This window comes from Phoca vitulina, unplaced genomic scaffold, assembly GCF_004348235.1.
Source record: "Phoca vitulina isolate PV1807 unplaced genomic scaffold, GSC_HSeal_1.0 scaffold33, whole genome shotgun sequence".
NCBI classification, from domain to species: Eukaryota; Metazoa; Chordata; class Mammalia; order Carnivora; family Phocidae; genus Phoca; species Phoca vitulina.
Window position 1 is genome coordinate 14,947,301 of NW_022589736.1, and position 25,290 is coordinate 14,972,590.

Genomic DNA, 25,290 nt, shown 5'->3' on the forward strand with positions numbered 1-25,290 from the left:
GGGGAAGACACCAACTGCTCTCGTTTATATATCCCTGCTGAATTCTGGTGCCATCAACCAGGTGCTTCAGATTCAGCCACCTGACCTGAGACTCCAGAACCTGCCCAGGACCCACCCTGGAGGACTTCACCCTGGTTTGAGGACTACGGACCTCATCTAAACATCAGGCAAAAATGAGCCCCTCCTTTCTTCACAGACTCAGTCTTTTCTACCAACTATATTTCCAGCACTTTCCGCACTGCATTTATTTGGTTGGGAGTTTGTGTTTCTCATGAGAATATGCGCTCTTTTGTACTCAGCCAAATGCCCAGTCACTGCCCAATAGGTATTTGTCAGAATAAGCAAAACACTATGTAAGAATTTGTTCAAAATTCATTCATTCAAAGACAATATTGATTTAGAGACCTTTTGGCCCAATGTAAAGGGAGTGTGTTTGAGAGTCTGCCATGCGGTGGCTCAGCGTGCCAGTCCTCCTGGGGCAGCACTCACGCTCACTCAAGGAGCAGACTGCTCGGGGACCACTGAACTGACTGAGTCCAGACGTATTTACTGTGTGTGTAACTCCATGCGCAAGGAGTTTCAGGGCGGGCTCCCTGGATGAGATATAGACACAAATATCTATATATAAAGTACAAAGCGATAATGCTACAAGAGAGGTTCAGGGCACTAGGCAGCATTTGGCGGGTGAGGGGCGAGAGGGGTTGGGGAGGGGTCAGGACAGCATTTTATGAGGGCCTTACGGCAGGATTTAGGAGACAAGAGAGGCAGTTGGTGTTTCTAGCATTTGCTGCGACTCCTAAAACTAAATATCGGGAGGTGTCTGTGGAGCCAGGAGACTCCCTATGGGATCATAGAGTGTCTTGATTTCTGAGACGCTCTCCTAATGCAGAAACTGTCAGTACTTCCTGGCCCACTTTCTACCGACGGACAAATACTGTTGTTTTGAAGTGTTCTTACCAGATCAAGGAACGTGAACTTGCCCAGTTATGAGCCTCTTACAAAGGAGTCGGTTTTAGGACTTGAGGCAATAGCAGTAAGAGCAAAGGTGACTCATATTTGCCCCCTTCCTGCTCTCCAGGCCCTTTTTCTTATGCAGATTCCTTAGCTCCTCCTAGCGCAGCGCTAATGCTCTATCTACCAGGTGCCACAAAGCAACAAACTAATTCCTTAAAAACAAAAAGAGGGTCGCTTTATTTTCTGAAACATAGAGAAAACTAATCTCAAATTTCCACTATGAAACCTTCGGATTTCCTCCATTTTGTAAATAAAATCACCGTGCATTACTACCATGTAATGAGCTATAATCTGCACGTATATTTAAAAACAGGTTAAAACTCCAATTGTATCGTTGAATCTCCTCTTTTTGTTTACTAGTGCTAGTTTAAATGAGCTCTCTCTGCTTACTAAGGATGCCTGTGATAGAAACCACACTATTCCAAATGAATATCATTTTACAAACCAGACTTTCTTTGACAGCATCATTCTCTGCTCTTCAAGCAAAGACAGATCGCTAATACACTGACAGATTCTATTGTTTACTGAGGTAGTTCGATCTTTAAAGGACAACATCCAAAGTGTGGGGCGGAATTTACGACACTTAGAGTCCTCATCTTACGAGTTAAGAGTCTGAATTCGTGCTATAAATTTGGATTTTCATGAATGTCTTGCCCATTTTCGGAACTGCAGCTACTTAGCACCAGAGTATATCAAACGTTGAATTTTCCTTATGCAGTGGCATCATGTCTTACACCCAGGGAAGCTCTGGAGGCAAAAACCACGTGTAGCCATAATGACCCTTAAAAATGTTCACGGACTCAGGCCTGTGGGCATTAACTCTCCTGTTCCCCTTTGCATTTCAGTCAAGGCCTTCCTTTGCTTAGTAGAAGCTGGGGTCAAGATCCAGTATGGGTGGGGAAATCCCCTAACCAGGTAAATTAAAAGATTTCCCCCTCAGTCCCTATGAGCAAGCGTATCATTTGATTCCCTGTATAATCTAAAGAAAAACATGTAAAACAATTTTAAAGAGATCATATCAATTAATCACAGAGGGAACAAATCTGATAGAGGCTATTTTCCAGAAGGTACTATCAATGCCAAATTATAGTAAAACATGCAAATAGCTAAATGTGGTTCCTGGTTAAAAGAGTAAAAAAAAACCTGCATGAATATTCATACTGGAATTAACCTCAAATTTTCAATTGCAAATTAATAAATTACACACAATAGTTGGTATACTCCACTGGCTAGCTAGTTGGCTCAAGAGAAAAACCGTGCATGAAGAGGCAGGATTCTGTGGAATAAGACTAACTGATTTGGGGCTGAAAACACATAACGGAATTTTAAAGACTGTTTAAAGACTATGAATTTAGTCTTTCTGCTCCTAATACTTTCATATACAGTGATCCTTTATTCTCATTTAGTATTTATTTTGCAGTATGTTAGATGTGTTTCTAGGAAAATGAGCTTTAGTTTATGAAAAGAAATTTTAAAAAACCACAAAACCCCTTCACAATGGATTTTGTTTTGCTCACAAACATGCTCTTGGTTCTGTTTGGGAAGAACTGAAATCATTTCCTATAACTCAGGTCTGTTCCAGGTAGATATAGCAGGAACCACTATTACTATTTATTAAATGCAATGCCACAATCATGGCCAGGGAGGTGGGTACTCGTAAGAATATACCAGATCACAAGGCAGGCCTGCTGTAGCAGGTCTCGCTGGGAGCTGAGGATCTCAGTGTTGATGGGGCAGAGTCTCCACCTTGGATGCACTATATCAAGACTTGATTTTTTTTTTTAAAGATTTTATTTATTTATTTGAGATAGAGAGAGAGCATGAGCAGGGGGAGCAGCAGAGGGAGAGGGAGAAGCAGACTCCCCACTGAGCAGGGAGCCCCATGTGGGGCTTGATCCCAGAGCCCTGAAATCATGACAGGAGCCGAAGGCAGACGCTTAACCGACTGAGCCACCCAGGTGCCCCCATCAAGACTCGATTGTAAGGTGGATGTTCTGTAGTAAGTAAAAAATGCTTGGGCAAAAGTTCTATTACAGTCTATATACTAGCATATATTTAAGGTTGAATTGGATAAACATGACAAGAAGTCATTAAAGGGCCAAGCCTTTATAGATTTTTTATTTGACAAAATTTTGGTAGAACTAAGCATTTAACTAGAAAATACAATACAACTCGACCCCTTGAAATTTCTCCATGCACTTGCATAATGAGATACTCCAAAGTCATTTAGAGATGTTTTTAGCTTTTTCCTTCCTCAGGTGGTAAATTAATGGCTCTAAGCACTATGGCTTGATTTATGCTAAAGATATTTGAGCCCAAATGTTGAAGACGTAAGATTTTAGCCACTGCCATCCAGCTTTTTCCATCCTAACTCCAGTGCACCTGCTCCTCGGAGCTCCTGTCTTTGACCCTCCTGGCAGAGGGCCAGTCCTGCTCTTCCAGGCTCCCCTGCCATCTTCTGACTGCCACAACTAGAGCTAACGTCCTATTATACTGTTACTATTGCTTATGTGTTTTCCTCCTATGCTTCTTGCAGGGCAAGGACTATTTTGTTCATTTAGGTACACCCCGGAAAATGGTGATGTCATTAACATTTACTTGATACTCCATATTCCAGGCTCTAGGCTAACCTAGGTGAAGTGGGTTTTTCTAACTTCACCCTCACCCTGCGAAGTGACTATTTTATTATCCCCAGTTTGCAGATGCAAAACCTAAGGCTTGGAAAGGTCAGGTAACTTGTTTAAGATTATCCAGCTAATTAGAGACGAAGTAAGGATTTGAACCCAATCAGTCTGCACTGGAACCTCCTCTCTCAAGCATATACTGCCTTAAGTTCAGCGGGTCAGCGAATAAAGAGTCGCCTGCTCCGCTGATTTGCTTTACTAGTTCCCAGTGGATGATGTATTTATTGGGCTAAGAAGGTGTTAAGAAAACAGATTCTGATTTCAGAAGTTACTTATGTTGAGAGCAATACATTTTATTTATTTTTAGAAGAATGACTTAGTATAAACATTAATGAAATTATCTTCAGGTGATGGGTAGCCATAGATTTATCTTCTGATAACTTTTAAATTTGGATAATCTAGGATTACTGGAAAATATTCACAATAATTCCAATAAAGAGAAAAAAGTGTCCTACTATTAATAATTATCATACGTATCATATATATATATATTTGTTTTTTAAGTAGGCTCCATACCCAGCTTGGAGCCCAATGCAGGGCTCAAACTCATGACGCTGATGAGATCAAGACCTGAGCAGAGATCAGAGTTGGACGCTCAGCTGACTGAGCCACCCTGGTGCCCCTCACAAATATATTTTTAAAAATTGATGAGTGTTTCACCAAAGCCAAAAAACAAGCCAAATCCAAAAGCAACAACAATGAAACAAGCTTAAGCCACATACATCTACCCTGAAAACCACAATTTAGTATGTCCAACTAAGTAGGAAAAAACTGACTGCAAAAAATTCATGGCTGCCTTGTCTGAGTGAGGGGAGAGCATGGAGTTGTGAAAGAAAGAAGGAAACATTATATTTAAATTTGAAATTCGGTTTTGGGTTTTGGGCTCCTGGTTTGGCTTCTGTGGAATTTAGGCTTGAATTTTATTTAATGTGCTAATTTAAAGTGGGTCAAATAATCTTGCCCCAAAGTAGAAATATTTCTGGCCACTCTATTTTTGTAAACACTATTTATTCATGTGTATTTGTTCATTCATATGTACACTTCAGTTTATTTAACATTGAGATTTGTCCCTATAAGGTACTTAGCTAGGACTGCTACAGTTTAAAAAAGAACCAATATTTATTGAGTGTTTAAAATGTACCAGGGGGGCGCCTGGGTGGCTCAGTCGTTAAGCGTCTGCCTTCGGCTCAGGTCATGATCCCAGGGTCCTGGGATCGAGCCCCGCATCGGGCTCCCTGCTCCTCGGGAAGCCTGCTTCTCCCTCTCCCACTCCCCCTGCTTGTGTTCCCTCTCTCGCTGTGTCTCTCTCTGTCAAATAAATAAATCTTAAAAAAAAAATAGATAAATAAATAGAATGCACCAGGAGCTATTCTAAGTGCTTCATGTAGATTACTTCATTTAACTCTTCCGCAGGCCAGTTCTAGGAGGTCAGCATTACTGTTATTCCCATTTTATGGACAGAAAACTGAGGCAAGGGGTTACCCAGCTGAGCTTCTCACCCAGGCAGCCTGATTTCAGAGCCTGCACATTTAACCATTCACTTCTCTCCTAGAACCTTCCAAGTAAACAGAGTGAACTGCCTTAGTCCAACCTTTCGGTTCTCCTCATACAACGATCATCCTGTGACTGGTTACTGAGCGTGGCTCATGTACAGGAACGGAGCTAGAACGGACGCCCAAGTGTGTCACTCGGTGGATAAGGGCAACTGCAGACCTGGGTGTGAGAATCAGCTCTACCTTTCTGGCTGTGAACCTGAGCAGGCTACGTAAGCCGTTTATGCCACAGTGTCCTCATCTACGAGGACAGTAATGACACCTCAGAGAGTGAGGATGAAAGCAATATAAAATTATGGAGCAGAGTGTGGCACACAAATACCACTATTTTCATATAGCCCCTGCTCTGGAGAAACTGGCATTCCTTCCTGGAAGGAAGAAAATCATATAAATAATTACAAGTATAGAAAGTTCTATAAAAGACAGTTATGTTGGGAGCACCTTGGGCGCTCAGTCGGTTGAGCGTCCAACCCTTGGTCTCGGCTCAGGTCATGATCTCAGGGTCGTGAGATTGAGCCCCACGTTGGGCTCTGCGCTCAGTGGGGAGTCTACTTGAGATTCTCTCCCTCTCTCTCCCTGTGCCCTGCCCCCCACTCCCATGCAAGCACATGTGCTCTCTCTCTCAAATAAATAAATCTTAAAAAAAAAAAAAAGAATTACGTTGGAGCCCGGGGGGCAGGGGTACTGAGAGAGGTAATGAGGAGAGAATGAGGAAATGGGGAGTTAAGGTGAAGAGAGGTTTCTAATTAAAGCTGAGCCCTAGACCTAAAGTTTCAAAAGTTTATTTTGTATATTGTGCTTCATGCAAATGCAGACGCTTTGTCATCTGCAGACTCAATCACATTTATTGAGTACCTTTTATGTGCCAGGCACTGCAGGAGGACAGTCTCACCTGCTCTCTATCATTTAGTGTTTACAACACTCTGAGGGTCAGTGCAATTGGTTTTGACGAGAGCGCAGTATTTTTCCACATCTGAGTAGGGGTAATCATTGTCGCTCAGATGACAGGTGGTCTCCCTGCAAGGCCCTGCATGGCCCCTAGACAAATCTGTATTCGGGTGACCCTAAAAGTCACGGTGCAAAACAAAGACTTAATACACTGTGAATTAGAAGAAATTAATGTGAATTTTTACACCTGACAAAGCATAGGTTTTACATGTCTTTTTCTCATTGCTTCTAGCTCTGATCTCTCTCGCCCTCCAAACATCTAAGGACCATTTTGCGATCCTAAACTTACTTGTGCTTCCCATCCGGAACTGAAGGCCTGCTTCTGCCCTTGCTTCGCCCCCGCAGTTAACCGAGCGCCTAACCTGGTTTTCCAAGAGAGAAATGTGGGGGGTTGCTTTCGACTGAGCCACCAAGTCCTCTGTGTGGGCACTTCCTAAATGGCTCCTTTCTCTTTCTGCAGGCTCACTGCTCGTGTAGACCCTCCCACACCCGACCGACTGTAACTGTCTTCCTCCTGGTCTCTTTGTCTCTACTTTTTTCTCTCCATCTCTCTACCAGCCACAAGGCAATGCCACTTGCCACTCTGTTAAGACACAAGTATGATCATTCCTCTACTTCAAACTTGCAATGGCTCCCTAGTGTCCACAGATGAAGGTCAAGGGCATCAGCTCGGCATATTTGGGCTTTCATTACCTGGCCCCATCCTACCTTTGTATCATCATCAGCTACCAATGCTGGCCAGACGGCTGTTCCAGCGGCCTTGGACCACTTGCCCAGTCCTACAGCTTTGGACCTAATCCTCCCAATGCTGGGTACTTCCCAGGGCCCATCTTCAAATACACAAGTGCAGAATTCCCATCCACTTATATGTATCCAGTTATATTATGTTTTCTCAAATCCATTTTATAGAACAATTCCTACAAGATTATTATAATATTTCCTGTTTTCTCCTCTGGACTTCCACCAAATTTTAAAAGGACTGTGGCTAAGAAATAATAAAGAATAGAAGGGCACCTAAATTTGGATGCCTTTGCACTGACGGTTCCATCACCTAAGGGAGTCAGTCCACACACCCCTCCTTCCCTGCCCAGGGACCTTGGAAGCGGGCTCATTAATGCCAGTGAGCACTACGTGTGGACACAACTGCCTCACCCAACGAAGGGGTTCATTGCACAGCCCTCTAGGTGCGGTTACAGTTTCTGTTGAACAGGTGAATCAAATGGCGTATCAGCTGGATAAGGTAAAGATAATTATCTTTATTTTTTGCTTTTAGAAGCACGTTATTCTTCCGTCAAAGATAATCAGCACCTAATTGAGTTTTCATGGACAATTCTGAATGTGCTTTGTTACATTTAACAGCTCTTGTTAGCAAAAATAATCATGAATAAAAAGCAATTTATTTTTATTTGGCATATAAACAAAATTATAATGCTGATATCAGTAAAATTCTATTCTGTTTTATTAATGTACATAAGGCCTTTATCAGATCTTCCTCAGTTTATCTCTGAAGTATATTTGGAGTTTAAAAATAAAGGAGAAAGTTCAGTTATTAGCACTAGAGTGACCCATTTAGGAGATGATTTACACAATTCAAATGATTGCTCCTGATACATTAATGTCTATCAGAAAAGAACCCTTAGAAAGTTCAAGAAAAATATAAAAGTATTATGAAAACTGCTTAAGATTGAATGTACTTTGTGTTGTGGAATAATTCACCTCTGTTTCCAAATATGTGATCTACCTGGGTTTTGAAACCAGGGCCTTAGTTGCAATAAGCATATGATGTAATCAAGTCAGCGGACTGGCCTGGGGTAGAACATTATCATCATTAATGATTTTTTTAAAATTAAGTTTTGAGTCGAGAAGAACTGCTTCATAATTTTAGCATGTGTTCAAAGGTAAAAAAAACCAAGAAAACCCTTTCACACTAAGGACTGGATAAAAGTTCAAATGACTTTCTAGCCTAAAAATGTCGCCTCCCTTTGGTAAAGACCCAACATGGATACATGCTAGCAAACTGCCTTTCTGCAATTTGAAAGGGAACACTTTTTTTAAAAAATAGCAATTATTTTTTATTTAAAGTTTAAAAGGTAGGGCCAAACTCCAATCCCATATAGGCCTGTGGGTGTTCTCAGCAGGATTCTCATCCTATGCAAACTGATAATAATAGATCACTCACTCCTGTTTATTTTAAGAACTCCCCCAACAAGAGGGGTTCGCATCAATGTACTTAAAGATATTGTAAATAGAGTACGCAGTTACAAAGATAGCATATTCTTAAAGACATCAGTTTATAGTCATATGGCTATAAAATGGCTAGTTGGATGGGTATCTTAGATGTCATCCAACATCTGGGACTGCACCAACTTTCTAGCTATGATATTAAAATAGAAAAACCGTTGCAGAGCATTAACCTATCATTACACAGAGTAAGTGGCATGGCACTGCAACCTAATTGCAGTGTGGCTTGCATCTATAAAACAGAATTAGCACTACTGCTCTTTTTTTATTATTAGTTTGTGTTTCTAGAAAGTGTGACCTTATCTGTAAGGTTCTGTTCATTTATGCCCATTTACAAAGGATTTAATTACGTTCTTTTAGCTCTCTACACTGAGGAAATTGAAAATGGCCACTTCAGAATTAAAACTGTTAAAGAAATTAGTGAGCAGATTATTTACTCCATCACCCTTCTTCGTGCAGGGATAAAGAATGGAGGCACGTTCAAATAAAGAAGGTAGAAGATTTTGGGAAGTGAAAATTCTAGGCAAGGAAATTATTAATGGTCTTCCTTTCCTCATTCTCACATGTCTTTTGCAAGTTCCCCTAGTGTTCGTGGGAGGAACGAGCTAAGGGGAAAGTGTATTAGTGCTATAAAATTCCTGCAAGTGACATCAGTTTTGTGTCAGTAGCCAGAGAACATGGACTTACATCGGAGGCAGGCGACTCCAGGACGATGCCAAATCCCAGCACGCGGTTCTCCCCAGCCGAGGGGGCCTCGGCCGCCTGGGAGCCAGGCTGCTCTGAGGCCCCGGCTGTCTTCTTCTCCGTTTCTAACACGCCAGGCTTCTGCCTCACAGTCAGAGGTTCAACAGTCTTTGGGGGCACTTTTTTCTTTTTATTTCTCTTGCGTGAGACAGCAGTTCGCTGGGAGCATATAAGGGAAATCGGGGGTTGTTGTCTGTTTGGGGTTCCAACTGTGAAAAATGAACAAAAATAGGGTACAGGCACCTGAGTCTTACTTGGGAGAAGTTATCACCCGTCCATCTACACGTTCCACAAGCTGAGACTGAAATGGGGTTCAGTCAAGGAAGGAGACCAAAGTCAATCTCCTGTGGGACCTGTAGGACACCAATGTCGTCTCTGGAGTGCTTTCGAGTTCTACATGCAGAAGAGCAACCCAGACAAAACTCTGTGCCCGATGCTGGTAAATCATCACACTTACTGCTACCACTGGGTTCTGTGGAAGAAAGCGATTTTGAGCCACAGAAGAACATCTGAGGGTCTTCTTACAAGTCGCAGGACATTTTTATATAAATGGGAACTTGGAACTTAAGTTCAGGTGTAGCTGTCCGTGCTTCCTGGTAAGCCAAACTCAGGAATATTCTAATCATCCTTTTTTTTTTTTTTTTTTTTTTTTTGGTTTTATGTTTTTAATTTAATTTGTATTTTTATCAAACCAGTATAAATGAATGGTTAAAAAGACAGAACAAAACATATAATGAAATCAGCAGCGTTCTGTGTCATATTTTCTTACACCTGATTCTTATCCACTATTCCTCATTATCTAATCATCCTTTGAGGGTAAGCTGATCAGCTGCTAGCAAGCTACAGGCACCAAAATGGACTAAGACTGAGCAATGATGATCATTTTTTAAAGAATGAGTCTGGAATGATAGCACACCCGTGGGCAAAGCCTGCTGCTCATTTATCAGGGCCAGTTACTCCTTCCTCACAAACCCATATTGTCCACACACAAACCATCTCTGCAGCACTGCACTCAGTACTGCATTCTGACCAGGCTGTCCTCCATACCTTGGTTTTAGGTAGCTGAAAAATAGGAATGACATAGTTCTGTGCAAGTCAAGAAGACCAGCAAAATCTGGAAACAGGTGGAGTTCCAAAGATGAAAAGCACTGAACAAAGACCAAGTATCAGTACTGAATCTACACTTAAGGAAATCAAGGATAGTAAGTATAGTTTTCACAGATGTACTTTGGCAAGTCATGTTTGTTAACCATTTAGAAATATTCTGATGGAAAGTGTTAGAGAAAAATATGGCATCATTATTTAAATCTTCATGTATCAATATGGCTTACTAAATATGATCATTGGATATGCCTGCTTTTTTATAGAAAGAAGCCAAATGAAAACTAAAGATCTTTAAATGCATATAAATATGGATCATTTCCTATCAGTTTGCAAATAAAGGCTATTTATACTTTGAACTTGGTATTTGCATCTCTAGACTGGCAAGAAATTTACAAGTATTAGAAACGAACTACTTGGGGTGCCTGGCTGGCTCAGCTGGAGGAGCATGTGACTCTTCATCTTGGGGTTGTACATTCGAGCCCTACGTTGGGTGCAGAGATTACTTAAAAAAAAAAAAAGAAAACAACTCCTTGCACTGCATAGGAGCACTGAAAAGGTTTTTAACCACCTGTGCAGTACTAGTCTAGTTTATTGGTGCTTGACCTTGGCTGCACGTTAGAATCACCCGGGAGCTTTAAAAAAAAGAAAAGTCTGTGCCTCAGCCTTACCCCAGACTAACTGAATTGGAATTTGTAGGGGTGGCGCCCAGGCACTGAGATCTTTTTCAAAGCTCCTCAAGTGATTCCAGTGTACAAGCCTGAGTGGAGAATTTTTCTTCTCTGGATTTTCACACAAGGCCAGGTCTCCACGCCCGAAGTCAAACAGACAAGGGAAGCAGTTTTCAATGGTCTAGGACTCACGCCTCTCCAAGCTTCGCTATTCTAAAGTAAAAGTGAAAATGCTTTGGGTTTAAAGAACACAGGGACTATCTGACTTTTTCTCCTCCATTGGCAAGTCTAGACACAGCAGTCCTCTCTTGCTTCCAGATCTTAGGGCTTCATCGTATTCCTTGTCTTCTTCCTCAAGTAAAGGTGAAACTTTCTAAATATAATTTAAATCTACATGTTATAGGCAATAAGCCTTAAGTCAATCTACCCACACAACACAGATTCTTAAGTTTAAGGAAATTAAAGAAGAGTAATTTTTTTGGTTTATCCTTTCTGCTCTCCTACAAACTCTGGAATCATTTACCGCCCTAATCTGCAAAGGTTCAGAAAAGAAAACACGGTGACAAAGTGGCATTTACTTAATAGATTCCAAAAGGGCTTCAGTCAAAGATTTAAATGGTTGCAATTTGTAGTTTGCCATTTCGGTAGTAAGGAGCTTAAGTAACAAAATAAATCATTAGAATTTCATATGCATATTTTCTTAAGTGCTAACAAATTCTTCCTCCAGGAAAAGAATCTGTACATCATGAAGGAGACTTTCTTTCTGTGCTCCTCATTTAAGAGATGTTAACTTTTGCCAGGTCAATAAGAACATGGGTTGTTGTGGTGGAACAAGATGAGTGAACGCTTACTGGCCTCACCAAAATGCTTATTGTTTCCTTGGGCTAAAACCAAATTCAGCACATACAATTAGATGTTGCTTTTCAGAGGGCCTTTTGTTCACCTTCCTTTCCTGCGCTCTTGGGTGATGGTGTGTTTACGTATTAAGCTTTTTATATCAAAACCACATCACTGTATATTACAATTTTGCTAGAATTCACTAAATGGCACCAAGTACGATTTCTGAACGATGACCTTCCTGAATCTCTTTACAGTGCAGGGATGGGAATGCTGGCCACATATGACTATGCTATTTCCTGCTCAAGGAGCAGTCTTCCCTCACCAGAGGAGGCCTTAATGAAATGATTTATTATTTTCTGGATCTGTGACCAAAAAGTTGCATTTTTGAGTTGAGATTAGACACCACACTCGCTGTGGTGGTGACCCAGACTTCTATGAACCCGCTCCTGGTCTTTAGAACAACACTAACGAAATAGTTTCTGCCTGTATCATGCTTTACAGAGTTCATTTACATTTACTAACTCATTCTATTTTGAAAACCATCCTGGGCGCCTGGGTGGCTCAGTTGGTTAAGCGACTGCCTTCAGCTCAGGTCGTGATCCTGGAGTCCCGGGATCGAGTCCCACATCGGGCTCCCTGCTCAGCAGGGGGTCTGCTTCTCCCTCTGACCCTCTTCCCTCTCGTGCTCTCTGTCTCTCATTCTCTCTCAAATAAATAAATAAAAAAATCTTTAAAAAAAAAAAAAAAAAAAAGAAAACCATCCTGTGAGTTAGATATTAATGCTCCAGCTCCAGATGAGAAATCTGAGCACAGAGAAGTCACACAGCCTCATGAGGACAACAGGGACGCTGACCCCAACCTGCAGACTCACGGCTCTTCCATCCTTCCACTTGACTAACACGAGTGAGAACAAAAGAGGCGTCATGTAACTAAGGAAGACAGGACACGAGGTGTCTTCGGGCTTCTATATGCTGAATATTAGGGAGACAAGCCGCAAGCAGGGCCTAAGAGGCAGCACCTCATGTGCTTACGCTCTTGAAAGTCTCCGCCAGGACAGCCCACGCTCCCGAGAGGGCCCTGCAACACCTGTACGACAATGCGCGGCTTCCCTACTGTCACGCTGCGCCCCACAAGGGGCAGGGACGGGTGTAGGGGTTGTTGACATGCAGGCAGCCCCCAAATGGAGCACCTCGGGAGGTAAGAGGAGTCAGCCACACTTCTGTGGCTCGCGCACACGAGTGTATGAGTAGTAGTATCAGCAATGAGAAACCTGTTAGATTTGCTAAAGGAAAAACGTGTTGAAAAAGCACAGCGAGACAGCAAGGTGAGAAGAACCAAATACCAAGAGCACAATAAACGGCCCAACTGAAGAGGTCAAAGGCATTAAAAGTCAGGGGCCTGGGGTCAGTACCTGCTTGAATTTGCATTAATTTCCGCATGGTCCTGAGTTCTTGGAGGATGGCTTGCAACGTTGACTGGCAGTTGCAAGTACAGCAGTTGGATCCAACGGACGAATTCACGGTGGGAAGTTCTCCTAAGCATCAAAGAAAAGAATGGCACACTCCAAATGTCAACAACAAAATTATAAAGGGGGTGGGGGGGAAAGGAAGGTATCCTGAGAGCATTTTGAAGCACGTGCGGTTATTATGAAACAGTGCCTAAGGAAAATGTACCCGATATCTGTTACCACCTGAATGTCGGGGGCCGACTTGATCTAATTATCCAGGCTTCTGCGCCGTAAGGTGCGTGCGTCTCGCGGGACGCTGGAGCCCGCACGGACGTGTGCCCACGCTCGCGGTCACGGCAGGCCTCCCTAGTGTCACACCAGTGCATCTCAGGTGACAGCACCATAAAAATTCACTAGAAACATACACTCTGTTGCAGAAAAACACGAACTCTGAGAAGAACGGCCTTCTAGAAAAACCCGGTAGCTGCACGTTCTAAAATCTCACGTTAAAAATCAAATGTGTCTAACTATTAAAAAAATAGTTTTTCTAGTATTTCCCCAAATTAAGAACTGTCAAGACATTAAAACTTTTAGAACACTCTGGGAGTGGGACGTCTGGGGTGGGGAAGAGCCGGGGGGGCAGAGTGTACGTGGGAGGCTATATTCGGTGCTGGCTTTTCTCCACCTTAGTGAAGGAGACCCTCACACCTCTTTTCCCCCTCCCCATGTCTTACGTTTCCCTCGCTTTAGCCTCCTTATCTCTGTTTCAATTTAGTATCTTTTCCTTAGTAAAACCATCCTATTAAACATAGGTTGTCCCCTTGTCCTTGGGATACAGTGGAACATTTGGAAAATCCCTCTCCCTGCAGCGTTCCCTCTGGTGTCTGTGTCCAACCCGACCACTGGGAACTGGAATGTGCTGTCACTCAGGGTGTCCCCAGGCACAAGGGGAAAGTTCGAAGGCATGGATCCAATTGCATCTTTTGTTATACATTAAGTGTAATTTTAATTCCACAGTATGCATTGTTTGTGGATACTATAAAAAACTTCACCACAGCAAAATCACAAAATACGTACGGACAACTTAATGCTTGGAGTAGCGTAATTATTTACACTCAAAGTTGCAGCAAACTGAGATGTTACAACTTTTAAAACTGCAAATAATTTCAATGAAATTCGAAGTAGTCACAGTTGTATATGATGAATTTCTACTGAAAATAAGCAAACAATAAACACAAAAAATGTGTTTCAAACCAATATGGGGGAATTTATGTTTGTAACTTTTAACGTTAATAACATTTTCCCAAGTAAATCCACCATCCTTGTTGCATCCTGGAAAACAGAATGCTCTTCACCCAAAACTTATTGATGTGGGGTGAATTAACTTCATACACACCTGAGGGTGTCCTATTTCTCTTACCGTTTCTTCCATGGCAGTCGAATTAGGAGGGCCTTAAAGAATATTCCTAGTCACTATTGTAAGTACTGTCTTTGTCATTTTTAGAGGACAAAACCAACCCTTTCCAACTTGTTATAAATCATTTTCTAATTTTAAGGAGAACTGACTTCTCATTTTTATGGAGGAGTCTTTAAAGAGCCATGTCCCCCTAACCTGGAAGCATGCCAGCACATGAATGTGATCTGGCTTATGCAATATTGAGAGAAAGAGAAGACTCCCGTACGTCTCTTGGGGTCCCTCCTGTCTCATCAGCAGTGTCTCGGGATGGCTTTTCATGCCTCTGAACTGGTTACTGCAAATTGTGTTAAAAAAAAAATCAAAACAGTTCTCTTCCTCTTGAAGGAATAATGAATGGAAAAAGAAAATCCTTAACTTTTCAAGGAAACTGAAAATGCAGTCTTGCTTTTTCTTGTTCTCTTTCTGAAAACTACAGATCTGCACATCCATATAAAATTTATGGGACAACTAACATCCAAGCTTCCTGGATGGTAAGTTAACATGTCCAGAAAAAAATTATCAATTTTTTTTTAAGCTTTGAAAAAAAAAATTACCTTTTAATTTTTTTCCCTGAACAGTTAGGAATTTAAATTAAGGAAATTTTACTCTAAAGGGATAATTTTCAGCCCTAATGAAGGAAGCCCTACAACAAGGATCATCTGCTGCAGTTACTGGAATGTGCCATAAAAGCAAAGGTGTCACTAGGATGCTGGGATATGTGTCTCCCCACCCTGCCCCCCGTTCACCACAACCCTTGTGATCATGAAGAAAAGCAAAAAAGTAAGCAAGAGGATGTATTAATGATACACATATGACCAGAAGCTCCCTTTGATGACAAATCTTCTGCCCTAATGTTCAGTCTCTTGTGACAAAAGTATCGGTGTGTTGGCAAATGATAGCTTTCACTTTCTAAAGGGCTAAAATCCCTCTAAGAAATCATTATTTCTAATATAGAGCCTTAGTCTTGCTTCTCAATTCTGGTTTTTATACTCTTTGTGTTACTCAGCCAAGGCAGGGGACTAGGGGAGGGTTTAATGTTTGGGTTTGAACTCAAAACCATGGTGGACACTTAGAAGTAGAACACATTTGGACACCCCCCCCACCACCGCCCCCACGAGCATTCTCAATGTCTCATCATGACCATACCGTTGGAGCTCCCAGTGCTGTGGGGCTGACTCTGGAAGGTTCTAGAGCGGGTGCCATACTGCCCTGAGAACTGCCCGCTGGGGGGTGGTAACTCATTCCACGCACCACGTGAAGAAGGGTGGAGGCTCTGTGGGGCCTCAGCAGAGGAGTTCAAACGTGGAGGCCAGACTGAATCCAAATCCTGGGGTTCTTCCTTTAATTTTTCTCCTTCTTTGCCCACACGCTGATAGATCCTCCCAGTGCTGTCATTCAGTAATCTTCTCATTCCTGTGATTTGTTTTTTAATTTCCATGCTTTCATCTCCTAATGGAAACAGGGCCAAAGAGATCACTGTGCATGAGCAGAAGAAAAAATAATCCACTGCCAAAAAAACACACCCCTTCTTTGGAAATGGGAAAGATTCCTGAGTCCAAATGCAAGCTTTCAGAAACTTAAGTAATCTATAAAAATTAAAGGCAAGAAAACTGGCTATGGTCTGAAGAAACCCATCATATTCCTGGTGCATCTCATTTTAACTTTCTTTCTGGCTAAATTCTCTTAAGAAAAAAGAACTTTTCTGAGCGGGTTTCATCTCTTAAGGTGTGAAGAACACACCTTAAATTCCCTCTGAGTGAGGGTGTCCTAAGAAAATGAGCTGAGGCAAAAGACCCCCCATGATGGGACTACAGGGCCGAAAGCCTGGGCTTGGATCTGCCGCAGACGTTCACTTGGGAGGGACGTGGAGGCCAGCTGGCCTGCTCACCAACCTGGCCGGCAGATGCAAGTACCAGGAAGAACATGTGGCACGGGTGGGATGCAGAGCTTTCTGAGGATGGGCTGCTGGCACAGGAGGCACCGACTTCAGAAATGACAGTGTAGGAGCAGAGAGACATCCAAGGCGGTGGAGGAGAGGGCTTTGTCTTTCTCCAGCCTTGACTCACGGGGGAGATGTCCCTGCAACTATGCATCCCTGGAACTGCCCAGACCAAAGCCACTGCCATCTCCACCTTGTAACTACGTGCCTTCTTTTTTTTTTTCCAATTATGGTTAAAAAACACGTAACATAAAATTTACCATCTTAATCATTTTTTTAAAAAGGTTTATTTGAGAGAGAGAGTGCATGCACACACACACTTGAACAAGTGGGGGGAGGGGCAGAGGGAGAGAATCTTCAAGCAGACTCCCCACTGAGCGGGCAGCCCGATGAAGGGCTTGCTTGATCTCACGACCCTGAGATCATGACCTGAACCAAAACCAAGAGTTAGACGCTTAACCAACTGAGCCACTAGGCACCTCACCATCTTAATCATTTTTAAGTGCACAGTTCAGTTAATGATATTTGCATTGTTGTGCAACAGATCTCCAGAACCTTTACAATGACTTTAAGATTCCTTTTCCCTAAGGGGATTTTGTTTTTGAACTAAAGTATCTCTGTACTGCACTGGGAGTACTTAATAAATATTACTTAAAGAAAACTCTAAAATTATACAGATATAAAATATTTTCCATAAATAATAACATTAGAGGATGCTATTAGGAGCTATTTTGAACATCCTATCTTTTTACACTATGCGTCAGCTGGTGTCTTCCCAAAGATTGAGAGGAGTGGATTTTTTTTCCTCTAACCTGGGTGTTAAAGGGAAAGTGTTATGCCAGAATTTTTTTCTCTCTAATCTGGGTGTTAAAATAAAAGACTCACGCAGTCACGCCATTAAATGCTTGAAATTTAAACTATGATAAAAAGAAAAGGCCTACAGAAAGTATCTATCAGGAAAAGCACAGCTCCTGCAAATAAATACAGCACATTTAATATAATGATGTTTTAATGCACTTAGCATCGTACAAAGCCAGATTTCTCTGTAGAATTGGTAACTGTATAATGAATCTAGGTATTTTGTGTTGCCCAGCTAGATATTTAGCTAATTAATACACGGATATATTATTGAAGATAAGGAAACTTTTATATACTGCTTTGAAATAAGTATCTCCAATTTTTAAAAAGGTAATAAAAATATTACTTCTGCCTTTAATATCTCACACGGGTGAACACAAATGACACAGATTTCCAACTTTACAATATTGTTATATGTTGGTATCTGCCTGAGAGGAGAAATATTTTCATTCGTAATGAAACTATTTTTACATCAAACACCTGTGAAAATGACAACACAGATACAGTAAGTGATAGTCCAGATTTTATGAGAATGAATGACTAAGCACGATTTAAATAACGCAGAGCCAGCAGAATCGACGACCTCCTCAGGAGGTCTATGGCACGGGCTGTGTCTGGAAGCGCTCGGGGAGGGATCCCGAAGGCAAGCTGCACGCAAATGTGCTGTCAGTTTCAGCACCCAAACACACACTTTCCCGGCTGGGGAACAGCCCAGTCTGGGCAAGAAGCTTCTTTCCTGTGGGGTTTTCATCCTCCATGTTCTCCCTGCGGGAAGCTGTGCACGCATCAGAGGCTGCAGCGCGCTGATCTCAGCGGGCACGGCTGGTGGCTGCCACATCCCCTCCACCGGGCGCCCGCTCGGCCGCCTTCAGCCTGCTTCTCCAGCCAGTGCCAACCCACTTCTCCACACGGACCCTGACACCTCCAGCTAAAGGCTCCCCCTCTGCTCTGGAGATCGAGCTCTACGATAAAGGGCTGTCTTCAGGGGGAGAGAAAGAAAGTCACAGGATTCGGGAACCTGCTAAAAGCAAATGTGCTTTGTCACGACCTGAGTCTCTTAGTTCTGAAAATTACCAGAATGAACAGGCCACTTGAGTTTCACATGCTTTCTACGTTTGTGTGGAGGACCAGCATCTGACCTGAGTCCAGAAGAGGAGGTGAGAGTATAAAGGGAGCCTCTGGTTGAGGGTCATCCCAGCAATGTTTAGAAACATTTCTTCCAAAGTCAAAACAAAAACCCACCAAACTACAACAAATGAGGACCCGGTGGGGCCCAAGGAAGGAGGATAGCCGGGGCCACGGCAGCCCCGACGGGCTTCACTCAGGAGACCATGCACAGTCTATCTGCCTGCGAGGGATCTCAAAGGACAGAAGACAGAGAACTGCAGAAGTCAGAGCTGTAGGAGTCAATGAGGGGAAATCAAAGGGCAAGGCTGAGGAAGGCTGATCTCAGAAAGCTCCTCAGAAGAGACAGGCCGGGCGTCCCTAGATGACAACCAGGGATGCGTGCAAATGGTGTCGGGGTAACTGAACTTGTCCTTCCTTTGGCCAGAGAAGCCGGGGGCAGCCCTGAAAATGCCACCTGGGAAGAAGTCCTGGAGCCCCGCTACACATGCAGGCGATGGGGGTCTTGGGCAGAGGGAGGGGAAACGCTGCCTTGCCCGGTGGGGGCAGAGGGGACAGAGCGTCAGAAATGAGAGCTGGAGACCAAAAGCAGGGATTACAAAAGCATCCAAATGAACAGACATAAACTGGGATGGAGTGGGTGCTGAACGCAGCAAGCAGGGTGAGCGGGGGGAGGGTGGGCGGAGGCTCGGCCAGCAGGTGCTGGTGTGGTTCAGTGGACAGGCCCGCACTGGACCCCCTTCCCAACTGTGCTAACGTCCAACTCCCAGACTTCAGCTTCCTGAATCATACACTGAAGGTCTGAGCCAGGGGCACACAGACGCAGCTGCAGAGGGATGCTGGTTTACAAGAGGTTAACAGAGTGAAAGTCACAGGTATCCTTCTCAGAAAAAGTGGGCTTAATCTGTCCTCCCAGGGGAGCCCATTGTTTTTTGTTCTTTTGTTTCTTTTAATTGAAGGGACACAAGTTCTTTGACTTAAAAAGAAATGGTGAAAAGTGTGTAAGAGATTGAGATGGGAAGAGTTAGTTGACTTCTACTTGTCTTTCCAGTTGGGATCAATGTCTTCGCCATGTTTAACGCCAGGAAGAGGAAGCTCCACAAACATGATTCCATATGGAAATGTGTGCACTTTCCTCATTTCTTTCCAAATCTATCTATGTCTTTACTTACACTCAACTCCAAGAGGCTGAATCTTTTTAGGAAAGACAAAAAGAAATCTTACTAAAAGGTAAAACAACCTTAACTGAAATCCTTTTGAGAGTTTGGACAAGGTCTAAAAAAAACCGCAGAATGAAATCTAACTTTGGCTAAATTTCCAGACTCTACCAGATCATTTTTTTTACATAAACAATATACAGGTATATAATAATAACTATTATACATATGATGGTTATGCATAATAATACATACAAAGTCTTGCAACACAGAAGTAAGTCATCATACACGATCTCTCTTAACTTAGCCAGGAGAGAAGAATATGCTACACAGACCATGATTACTCATAGTCTGGGATGATAAAAGAAAAAGATGGTAACGTACAAACATATAGTGAGAGATCGTATGTAAACATCTTATGTCTATCTCTAAATGTCTTACTATGAAGATTCGTGAAGAACAGTCATCATATCTTTGCCCCACAAATGTTCTAATGTAGATGTATGGTAGGTATTCCATAAAACTTTCCTAAGTGGATGAAAGAAATGGCTTTTTGAAACCAGAATGAATCCAGTAGAATTAAATGTAATATTAACGTTATAAGCAAACAATATATTAATAGAGTGGAGTGAAAAAGTAGCAGAAATAAATTGCTCAACAAACATTATCAAGCACTTTCTGGGTCTCATCTGGTACCAATTAAAAGATAGCCCCTCTCCAAATCTCTTGACATTTTTTACCCAGATTGCTTTATACTGATTGTTGTTCTGAAAAATAGTCCTGATTTTTCCTGGCCTGTTGACCCCAACTCTGTTGACTGTGTGCCCCAGGACTTCAGTGAGCAAACTGTCCTACTATTTGCCGATGATTCTGCTTCCTGTTAGAGCTAAAGACCTTCCCTGACAGTCCTGCTTTCCTGAAGCCCCAGCATGAAAGTTGTTCACCTCCCATTGGGGCTGGGGATGGTGGCTCCCCAAAACATCACACTCCCGGCCCCAGGAGAAAGCTCAGTCTTGTCTGAGTTGATGCCCCAGAGCTATCGCCTCTTCCCCCTTCTTCCTCAATGGCAGTTCTGTGTGCCAGGGGTTCAAGCTCTCTAAGGGGAAGGACAGGTGATGAAGTTGAAATGTAGAGCGAGGTCATCCCATTAAGGGCCATACACGCCAGGCGAAGGAAGAATAATTTTACACTGGAGATACTGGGTTATTACTCCGGGTAATTTTAGATTCATATCTCTTTCAGTAGAAGGATAGTAAATAATCAGGTCTATCCTGTAGAAAAATAATTCTGGCAAAACTATGGGGAACGTGGCATGGGGAGAGAAAACTAGTTACAGTGTCATTGCTGAAGGCTGAGTGAAGGACCTGACAGTCTGTGCCAGGACTTGGGGGGGGGTGCAGCTGGAGAGAGACCCCGAAGAAGCTTCAGCAGATAGACCTGGTGCTGGGCTGGACATGGGGACGGTGGGGGTGGTGAAGGACGGGAACCCAGGAAAGAGAACGCCAAGGTTTCTAGCTTGGGTGACTGATGGATACTAACACCAGTCAGGGAATTAGAAAAAAAGGTTGCTGCGGAGTGAGGTCATAATGAGCCTAGTTCTGACAAAGAAAATTCCGTAATAAGCAGGCGACTGAGTGGGAATGCAGCCGCGTTCATGGCTGGGACATAGAGCCGACTCCAGAGCCATCCTGTTAGTAGTTGCTACCACTACCAGTAGTCACGGGCCCTCTGGACTGAGTAAGCCCCTGGGGTTCACTAACAATTCCAGGGGCGGAAGGGCACCTTATACAGAGATGCCAGGTTTCCCATCAATCTAGCGTGAAGACAGTGCAAAACCCCCATCTCAACAGGAAAAGAGCCATGAGCTCATCTGTTTCCAAGCTGGCAAAGTGGGTCACCCCATTCCTCCTGGGCTCCCTACCCCTGGGGCAAGCAGCGGTCACCTTGGTCAGAAGTGAGTCATCTGCAAGCCCTCGCTCCCCCCGCCCCCAACATCAAGCCCACCGCAGGGGTGCCACCACCCGTGGAAACACGCCTCACCTGGAGGACTGACAGAATCTTAAAGAACCGAGGGACACTTCCACCATATTCGGTATTGGTTGACCTTCGTTATACTATCATGTCCAGTTTTGTACTATTTTAAAGAGGTTGTTGAGAGTCTTTAGGAGGTCATGAAAAGCCAACAGGAAAGGTTAAAGGGACAAGGACAGGCTCCAGGAGTTGGGTGTCTCACTGAGAAATAAATGGTTATCAAGTGACTTGTCTTCGACTATACTATGGGTTGTTACAGGTAGGACGTTGTTCTTTATGACCAAAGGAGAAATGGATCGAACTGTAGCTTCCAGGCAGGAGGCTGGGCAACATATGGTCTTCAAGAGCTGACCCTTCCAGCTCATACACGCCAACCACACAGCAAAGACGCATCTGAGAACATGTGCAGAAGGAGGGACAAGAATGCTTTTCTGTTTGGGATGATGAAAAAATTCTGGAAACTGATAGTGGTGGTGGTTGCACAACACTGAATATACTTAAAAAATAATGTTTTAAAACTCTTTGCATTTTTCAGGTAATGACATGTTAAAAGAGAAAAAAGTTGAGAGCATCAGTAAGAAATACTAAGATGACCCGGACTGATACTAAATTGTCCAACTCTCTCTTCTCAAACACCAGTAGAAGCAGCATAGAGCCATGCTGTAGAAAAGACTCACCCACAGCTGGTCAAATGACAGCAGTGAGAGAGAGAACAGGAAAAGGGGACAGGGTCCTTCCTGCCAATGCTACAGCTTTCTTCAGCACAGATCTCAACAAACGGGTCTCAGAGCAGAGGAATGTGAAGCAGACTCCGTGCTGTGGGGAGGCCTGAGGTCGACACCCTCAGTCCAAGCCCATCCTGACATGCAGATGCTATCAAGGTCCCCACCTGGCCACCCTCAGGGCTGAGAGCCATGTTGACAAGGGACAGACAAGACTGGGATTCTACCTCAGCAAAAATGGTCTGGAAAGCATTAGTTTGTAGAGCAATGGTTTCCAAGTGAGCCCTTCTCTCTGATGCAAACTTCAGTGGAACCCCAATAAATAAAGCAGAGTAAATCCTGCTTTAGAGAGCATGCCAGAACCCACATTCCTGGACCAGTCCCTGGAGTGCATTCAGGAACTCTGTGGGCACCACACAACAGAGTCTATATGCCACTGAGATGGAAGGAGGCAAAGAGCATCTACAGAATCATTTAATTGTTCAAATCAAGCACTATGGTAAGGAGTAGCCAACTGCGTGTGTGTTGGCACGTGTGCGAGGACCCTGTTAAACTGAAAGTTAGAAGTGCAAATAATGAAGCAGCTCAGTATATACATGGCATTTCCATTTAAAGGGCAACTAAGTTCCTTTCAAATCTATTTAGAGAATATCAGGTTCATTCATCCATTCAATAAATATTTACTGTACTACTACTAAATATGAGATACCGTGTGACTAAAAAAAGGAAAAGAAAAAAGATAGAAGCTCCAGTGGCTCCCCGTCAGGAGTGTGCAGTCCAGCAAGGGAGACACGTGAATGTATGAATGATTTTAAAAACACGATGCCCCTCTTCTAACGAATGGCAGGCTTACCCAGGATAAGCCACCTGAAGCCAGGGTGGGAGGCTGGAGCTCTTTTTACCTAAGACTGAGCATGTGAAGCCAGGACGGGTACCGAGAAAGAATGCCATGGATCCTAGATGGAAAACAGGCCTTCAAAGCAAAAAAGAATGAGATCTTGCCATTCACAACAACATGGATGGACCCAGAGGGTATCATGTTAAGTGAAATAAATCAGACGAAGAAAGATAGATACCATAGGTTTTCACTTATCTGTGGAATCTAAAAAACAAGACACCCAAACAAAACTGAAACATACTCTTAAACACGGAGAACTGGGGGTTGCCCAAGAGGAGAGGAGTAGGAGGATGAGCAAAATAGATAAAGGGGATTAAGAGGTACAAATGTCTAATTGTAAAATAAGTCAAGGGGATGAAAAGTATAACATAGGGAATCTAGTCAATCATATTGTAATCACGTTGTATGGTGACAGATGGTGACTACAGTTACCACGGTGAGCACCGTGTAATGTATAGAATTGTCTGTTCGCGATGCTGTACACCTGAATCTACCATAATGTTGTATGTCAACTATACTTCAAAAAAATAAATAAAACCAATTGGACAGCTATAAAAAATGGGCTGTCATGCTGCTTCTCAAATGTGTCCCTCAAAGAACACCTACAAAGGAGAATAAACACCTATATGAAGTTCGGGGGCAAAGTCCTAAAAGGGGAGTAAGGAATAATTTTATTTGGGGCGCCTGGGTGGCTCAGTTGTTAAGCGTCTGCCTTTGGCTCAGGTCATGATCCCAGGGTCCTGGGATCGAGCCCCATATCAGGCTCCCTGCTCGGCGGAGAGCCTGCTTCTCCCTCTCCCACTCCCCCTGCTTGTGTTCCCTCTCTCGCTCTCTCTGTCAAATAAATAAAATCTTAAAAAAAAAAAAAAGAGTCTTATAGCGGGGGCGCCTCAGTGACTCAGTTGGTTAAGCGTCTGCCTTCGGCTCAGGTCATGATCCCAAGGTCCTGGGATCGAGCCCCGCATCGGGCTCCCTGCTCAGCGGGAAGCCTGCTTCTCCCTCTGCCACTCCCCCTGCTTGTGTTTCTGCTCTCGCTGTCTCTCTCTGTCAAATAAATAAATACAATCTTTAAAAAAAAAAAAGGAATAATTTTATTTGATGTCTTCATATTTTACCTTAAAAAATGAATGCCAATACTATACTTTGCTCTCTACCCACCAAGATGTACAGGTTCCTGGAACCTGTGGAACAACGCTGGGCACTAGTTACAAGTCCGTAGTTTAAAATGCACTGGCCAGAGGGAGGAGGGCTGGATGGTTACAGAAGGCCAACGGCTCAGCTTTTTAAGTCCGGCTTTTGAATGCCCCCAGCGACTTTCTAGGAGTACACATCTAGTGTCCACGGCCGAACAGACAAAACCAAGAGATTACATGGGACATGCCTTGGACATTGCATGAATTACAAGTGTTCAGGAATTGAGAGGAAGAGACCATTTTAAACTGGGAGGACTATGGCCCGTGTCATGAAGATGGTGAGATGTGAGTTGGTGAACAAAGATGGCTAGCATTTCCACGGGCCCTTCTGGGAAGAGAAAGGAGGGAACGGTATCGAGCAAAGACTGAACGCAGAGAAAAACAAAATGGGTAATGGTAAATAAGCTAACTTAGCTGGAGTTGAGGCACTGAGTGGGTAAAATGAACAGAAGGACCTTGATGCTTTTACTTCATCCTGCAAATGATAGGAAGTCAACAAAGGTTTTCCACGAGACCAGGATATATAAAAAGTAGCTGGAATTCCCCAACCAATTCCAAGAGAGGGCCTGCTTATCTCTCCCTCAAACGTTCTTATATGATGGAAAATGAACTTTTATTTTATAATAAACATAACATGGCTGCCCAACTGAATGCTCCTTGGATGTGTA

The 25,290-nt window shown here is 43.2% G+C and overlaps 1 protein-coding gene across 7 annotated transcripts in view; it reads right to left on the reverse strand.

Moving 5' to 3' along the window:
* Nucleotides 1–25,290, reverse strand: part of BEND7 (BEN domain containing 7) — a 78,610-nt gene that overhangs the window by 36,712 nt on the left and 16,608 nt on the right. For all 7 annotated transcript variants that reach the window (XM_032425774.1, XM_032425773.1, XM_032425772.1 and 4 more), the window contains 3 exons: nucleotides 15,846–16,148; nucleotides 13,208–13,330; nucleotides 9,128–9,393 (listed from right to left, as the gene is read on the reverse strand). In XM_032425774.1, the coding sequence (XP_032281665.1) occupies nucleotides 9,128–9,393; nucleotides 13,208–13,330; nucleotides 15,846–16,148 (692 nt within the window). The remainder of the gene's footprint in view (nucleotides 1–9,127; nucleotides 9,394–13,207; nucleotides 13,331–15,845; nucleotides 16,149–25,290) is intronic.